General features: G+C 44.6%; 1 protein-coding gene and 1 long non-coding RNA gene across 2 annotated transcripts; one reads left to right on the plus strand and one right to left on the minus strand.

Moving 5' to 3' along the window:
• Positions 1 to 1,356: 1,356 nt before the first annotated feature.
• Positions 1,357 to 3,351, minus strand: EPC1 (Nucleotide-diphospho-sugar transferases superfamily protein). The gene is made up of 5 exons (XM_078586927.1): positions 3,133 to 3,351; positions 2,662 to 3,055; positions 2,076 to 2,314; positions 1,910 to 1,980; positions 1,357 to 1,817 (listed from the first exon to the last, which is right to left on the minus strand). Exons 1-5 carry the CDS (start codon positions 3,345 to 3,347, stop codon positions 1,657 to 1,659), a joined length of 1,080 nt encoding a protein of 359 aa, XP_078443053.1. The 5' UTR covers positions 3,348 to 3,351; the 3' UTR covers positions 1,357 to 1,656.
• Positions 3,352 to 3,401: 50 nt separating this feature from the next.
• LOC144712705 (uncharacterized) lies at positions 3,402 to 5,126 on the plus strand. The gene is made up of 2 exons (XR_013583867.1): positions 3,402 to 3,539; positions 4,580 to 5,126. It is a non-coding gene; the product is annotated as an uncharacterized LOC144712705 (long non-coding RNA).
• Positions 5,127 to 5,797: the final 671 nt, after the last annotated feature.

Below are 5,797 nucleotides of genomic sequence, written 5' to 3' on the forward strand. Positions count from 1 at the left end.
TTTTTCTTGGGACTCAGGATTGCAAGATGAAACTAGCGTTTTTTACTTTCTGCAATGAAGGAAGGATCAAATGCTTGCCTAAAAATAATGGATCATTTAGAAGTTTTGGGCTTTTGTGACTGAAAATTTTATACATACTTGGATACGATAATATGAAAATATGCTTAAACATTTTTTCTTCCGTGGGTGTGTCTCAACAATACCTCGCATAAGACAACCACAATGTATATGATGAATGTTGAGTATAGTTTCAGGAGTTTATTTTACATCTGGGAGTTGTAAGATTCGGAAATTCATTTGAATATTTGTGACGATGAAAGAATATAGTGTTATCCAGTAACAAAGAGAGTTCAGGTGCTTGGAATCATGACAATATAACTTCTTATTTTCACAGAAGGATTAAAGCACTACCATTCGATTTATCAACTTATCATCTATATGTTTTGGAATAGATGCTTTGAATTTCATTAAAATTATTGATTGCTAAGGACAGAATTAGTGTGAATTGCGCCCATTTGGACTGAAGTAACGCAAACAGACCTGCTTACAAAGACATTTTCGCCTTGTACTTAGGGTGGACACGTTTATGGTACGGGGTTGACCATGTTTTTGGTTCGATTTTTTTATTAGAGCCACTAAATTGTTTTATGATCTCAACCTTTTTATATATCTGATTATTGTCTGCCTATGAAATAAGATATATTATCAGACAAATCAGTGAATGGGGTTCAGACCACCATGGCATTATCTGTTCGTTTCATTGTGCTTTCCACACAATCGTTTGATGCCTGACATCAAATGCAGGTATTTAACGCATGCTTGGGTTTCCATATAAAATATGTATGATAATCCCCCAATAAATATTTGTAAGAAATGCTATTACAAAATAGAAACTTTATTCCAGTCACTTGAGTTGTGATTACTCTACTCCTATGAACTATATGAAAACGTTATCGGTCAAGTGGGAGATCACTGGGCGTTTATTTCATATGATATTATTGACCTGTTCTAATTGCTAAAGAGATACGGTGAGAGGAGATGAATCGTCCGACGATGACCGTGCAGCATACTATACAAACCCATCCTTTTGAGTTGTCATCTACATCAGAGTTTCTTCTATTCTTACCTTCATTCGATCTCCCTCTTATGAGTTAAACTGTGTCTTACCATGATCGATCGAATTTTAGCACCATTTATTTTTTATCTATAGTACCTTCGATATTCCTTGATCTATCATTATTGAAAAAAATGTAGCTTGAAGTCAAGACACACTGTAATGAAGGAGAGCGAATTTCTTTTAGAAATCTAAATCGCATTTGAATTTGTTCTCACATCATATAAAGAGTGACACAGACGTTGTGCTTGAATTGATTCAATGCATCACGGTTCAAGAATATTCTAGAACTCGGCACTGGGTGGGAGTGTCTTGAGGCTTCTGGATTAAAGATTCCTAGACTCTGTTACCTTCCGAAGACCGTGAACTATTTTTCAAAAGTCTTGAATCTTCTTCTTTTGTATCCAATCTAGTCAACTACTGTTATATTCTCCTCTTCCCTTGTTATACACCTGAACTTCAAACATAGAAAGTCTCCTCTCCCCATCATAATTTAACGAGTATCAAACTACGCAACGCCAGATCTTCGGCCATTTAAGGGATCACCAGAACCAGCTGCGGCGGGCGTCCACTATCTTCACGGATGTCGTCACCAGCGGTATCCGCCCGTAGACTGCAGCGAAGTCGTTGATGCACCGCGACCTCCTGTCACTATGCCCCCCCAAGCTGCTAATTCCAGCTGATCCCGCATCTCTTAATGCCCCTGCGTCAAAGAGACTCAGCAATATAACAACAGGCAGTGGCAAGCAAGCGGAATGAGAGCTGGGATGAAGAACATTGTCATCTTTCACTCGCCTTTTACCCATACTGGAGGCAAAGCCGTCTCGTTCGCAACGAGAAAAGACATCGCAACATCCTCGCAGTTCCTGCAATGTATCGCAGTTGAGAGCAATGACGAAGGAAACCGTTGTACTCTTCCTCGTGTCTACTCACACAGGAGGCAAAGAATCTGAGAATGCACCTGTTCTTTGTCACATAATCTCGGATGGCTGCCGGCGTGCGTTTCGTATACATGTCGAGGTACTTTCTGTGGAAAAAGGCCGCCTTGGTGAGAACCATGCTGTAGGTGCCCGTCCACCAGACCGCCCACCAACCGCCATACTTGTAGCTCCCTTTCCCCCCCCTCTGGGCGAAGAACGAATCATCCAGGTGAGCTCTCGTGAGAAAAAGTGAAGGCCACTTTCCCGGCCGGTAGATTCCCTTAAAGAAAACCTCAGGATCATTTTCCATTTCATTCTTGAGAATGAATCAATTGATTTGCAGAAGATAGAGAACATGCCCGAGTCCATTGAAATAGGTTGATCTTAATCTCTTAAGGAGTAATGGGTGCTCTCAGAGAAGTTCAACCTTAATGGGACTCAAGGACTGTCTCCTATTTAAAGGCAGCAGGAGAAACTTAACCCTGTTTAGCCCATCTTAAGTTATCCCATCACTTAAGCTCTACAAATTAATCAAAATCCATATTATCTCAATTGAGCCAATGCTGGGACGTATATGATAGCTTAGAATCAATCTACATTAAACATAACAGCCCATGGCCGTCTTACCCTTCTCTCCCGCCAGTGAATCCGAGGAACAAAACCGACCATGGCTGATGGAGAGCTTTGCCAAAGGCGGAAAGCAACGTCCAAAGAGGTGCAGGGGACGAGAACGTCGTCGTCGACCGAGAAGACCGCATCAGTCATCAGCTCCTTCACGCCCTTGAATCGATTGTTCAGGCTGTTCTCTGCATTTACGTCGAATTTTATATCCACGGTCATCCCATTTCCGGAGTTCCGCTGCGCAATGTTTCTTAGAAGCGCGATGAAGGCGCCAGGGGGACCTTCGGCCTCGCTCCAAACGACACGTATGGAATCAACGCCGGTGCAGGACGAGTAGTGTTCGACAGACTTTTTTAGAAGGTCATTCCTCATGTACGTGTTTACTAAGATGGTGTACGTCCTGTGAGTCACATTCATACGTGAGTAAACGGATATCAGGATTGTTTCATATAGGAGGAGGATTGTCCATGGACGGACCTGGGTGCAAACTCGGGGTCGATTTGGAAGTGACTGGGGCACATCAAAGCGGAGAAGAAGATTCCCATGACGAGGACTGTGGCGACTGCAACACAGCTGGCGAGGAGAAACCTCGTTGAAACAACGAAGCGGGAACGCAGAATCACCCTCCGGCCTGAGTGCTGCGGGGTAACGCCCATTTTTGCCGATCTCCACCCTCGCTCAGCGGTCTGCATTTTCCCCTCTCGACGGCTGACCTATTCTACGAGTCCAATGCGAAGGCGGTAACCGTCATAGACGATCCATAGAGATGGCTAACCTTTTGTAACGGCCCACGACGTGACTTGGGGGCCCCTTTGCGTAATGGTCGGACGCGTTCTAGACTGCGCGCTGCGGATCATCTCCTTCGTTCAAAGGACATGTCCCTGGTAAGCATACGCTTCTCTTGCTCTCTCTCTCTCTCTACCCCTCCCTTTCTCTCTCTCCCCACTTCTCTCTTTCTCTCCCTCTCTCTCTCTCTCCCTTTCTCTCTCTTCCCAGTTCCCACTTTCTCTCCCCCTCTCTCTCTATCTCTCCCTTTCTCTTTGTTCCCAGATCCCACTTTCTCTCCCCCTCTCTCTCTATCTCTATCTCCCCTTCTCGCTCTCCTTCACTCTCTCTATCTCTCTCCCCCCTTCTCTCTCTCTATCTCTCTCCCCACCTTCTCTCTCTCAATCTCTCTTCCCCCTTCTCTCTCTTAGGGATCGAACCAGAGACAGAGAGCGAGGGAGCATGAGACGGAGTTGTTTTTTCTCGAACTGTTCGATTTCATTCGAACAGTTCGAATTAAATTCGATCGATTTCCATTTTTCAAATCAAATCGAATCGAATCCACTCAATCTCTCTCCCCCCTTCTCTCTCTCAGGGATCGAACGAGGTTCTGGGTCGAATTCGATCTAGATTTTCGTTCGATTCGGTTTGAAAAATGCAAATCGATCGAATTTAGTTCGAACTGTTCGAATGAAATCGAACAGTTCGAGAAAAAAGGGGGAATACTACGTATCAGCATGAACTCCCGTTTTTGTCAGCCAGGCAGCATGAACTTTCATACTTGTTCAAAAAATAGCACCAACCAATAAGAAGACGCCAAGTGGCGTCTTCTTATTTTTTTCATCAGCGATGGTCAAGTGCTGACGTGGTAGCCAGGTGGATTCCACCGTGGTAGCCAGGTGGACTCCACGGTGGCATCCACATCTCCGGCCGCCGACAGCGCCCGTCTCCGGCCGCCGACGCCGCCGCGCGTCTCCGGCCGCCGATGCCGCGCGTCTCCAGCCGCCGACGCCGCGGCGCGTCTCTGGTCGCCGACGCCGCGGCGCGTCTTGGGCCGCTGACGCCGCCACACGTCTCTGGCCGCCAACGCCGCGGCGCGTCTCGGGCCGCCGACGCTTCCTCTCTTTTGATAATGGCGTCTGCAAATGTCAAACCGCAGAGAAGAAGGACGAAGAGGAGGAGGAGGAGAAGAAGAAGAAGAAGAAGAAGAAGAAGAAGAAGCAGGAGGAGGAGGAGGAGGAGGAGGAGATGCAGGAAGGAGGAGGAGGAGGAGGAGGAGATGCGGGAAGAAGGAGGAGATACTATGCCCATCTATGTGCTTCGTTTGAGCATGAAACACGGGATTGCCGGAGAGAAATGCAGCTCCAATGTTGTCATACAACAGGATGGGCACAGTCGCAGTGAAAATTAGCTCCTTGAGAAGAGATTGAATCCATAAGACCTGGGCAGCTGCATTGGCTAAAACATTATACTTAGCCTCAGTTCTTGACCAGGCGACAGTTCGTTGATTTTAAGAGCTCCAGGGGATGAGAAATTGTCCAAGAAATACTAGAAATCCTCCTATTGATTGCCTGCCTTCTTGATCGTCTGCCCAATCTGTATCACTAAATACATTGATTGAGAAGTTTGAATGTTTGTGAAGAACTAGCCCATGTAAAGGTGTTCCTTTAAGATACCGAAGAAGATGTTTTAAAATTTTCAAGTCATCAAGATTGGGCTAGTGCATTTTCTGACATGCTTTATTAACAACAAAGGTTATATCAGGCCTAGTTAAGGTTAGGAACTAGAGAGACCCAACTATTTTTCTGTACAAGAGATCAGAAAAGTCATCTTAATACGAAAATGATTTTGAGAATGTATAAGGAAATGATGATGGTTTACAGTGCTCAATGTTTGAGTTATGCAGGATTTGAGAGAGATATTTGGATTGAGAAATAAGATATCCATCATTATTTTTTATTAATTAGAAGCCTAGAAAGTAATGAGCTGGTCCTAGGTCTTTGATGGCAAAATTAGTCTGGACTTGCTTCTTCTTGCAAAAGTGCTATCTATTTTTCCCCAAGCTTCCCTTGCGGATTTGGGTTTCACAACACGTGGCAATACAGATTCAGAGATGGTAGGAATGAAAGAATCAAATAACCTGTTGGTCAACTCTCCACCAGCTTTCAAATTTAGGATTATCTATTGTATTGCCTTGTAGATCTGAAATCTAAAGAGGTGGTAATCCATCTATAATTTTTTTTAGACCACACTCATTTAGGATTGGTAGGAAAATGTTCCTCCAGATTTGATAGTTCTCAAAATCAATCCAGATTGAAATTTTCATTCGTGGCTGAATCGCGATCTTCACAGGACCAGCCATAGTCATGCTCAATAG

This window comes from Wolffia australiana, chromosome 1, assembly GCF_029677425.1.
Source record: "Wolffia australiana isolate 7733 chromosome 1, ASM2967742v1".
Classification (NCBI taxonomy): Eukaryota; Viridiplantae; Streptophyta; class Magnoliopsida; order Alismatales; family Araceae; genus Wolffia; species Wolffia australiana.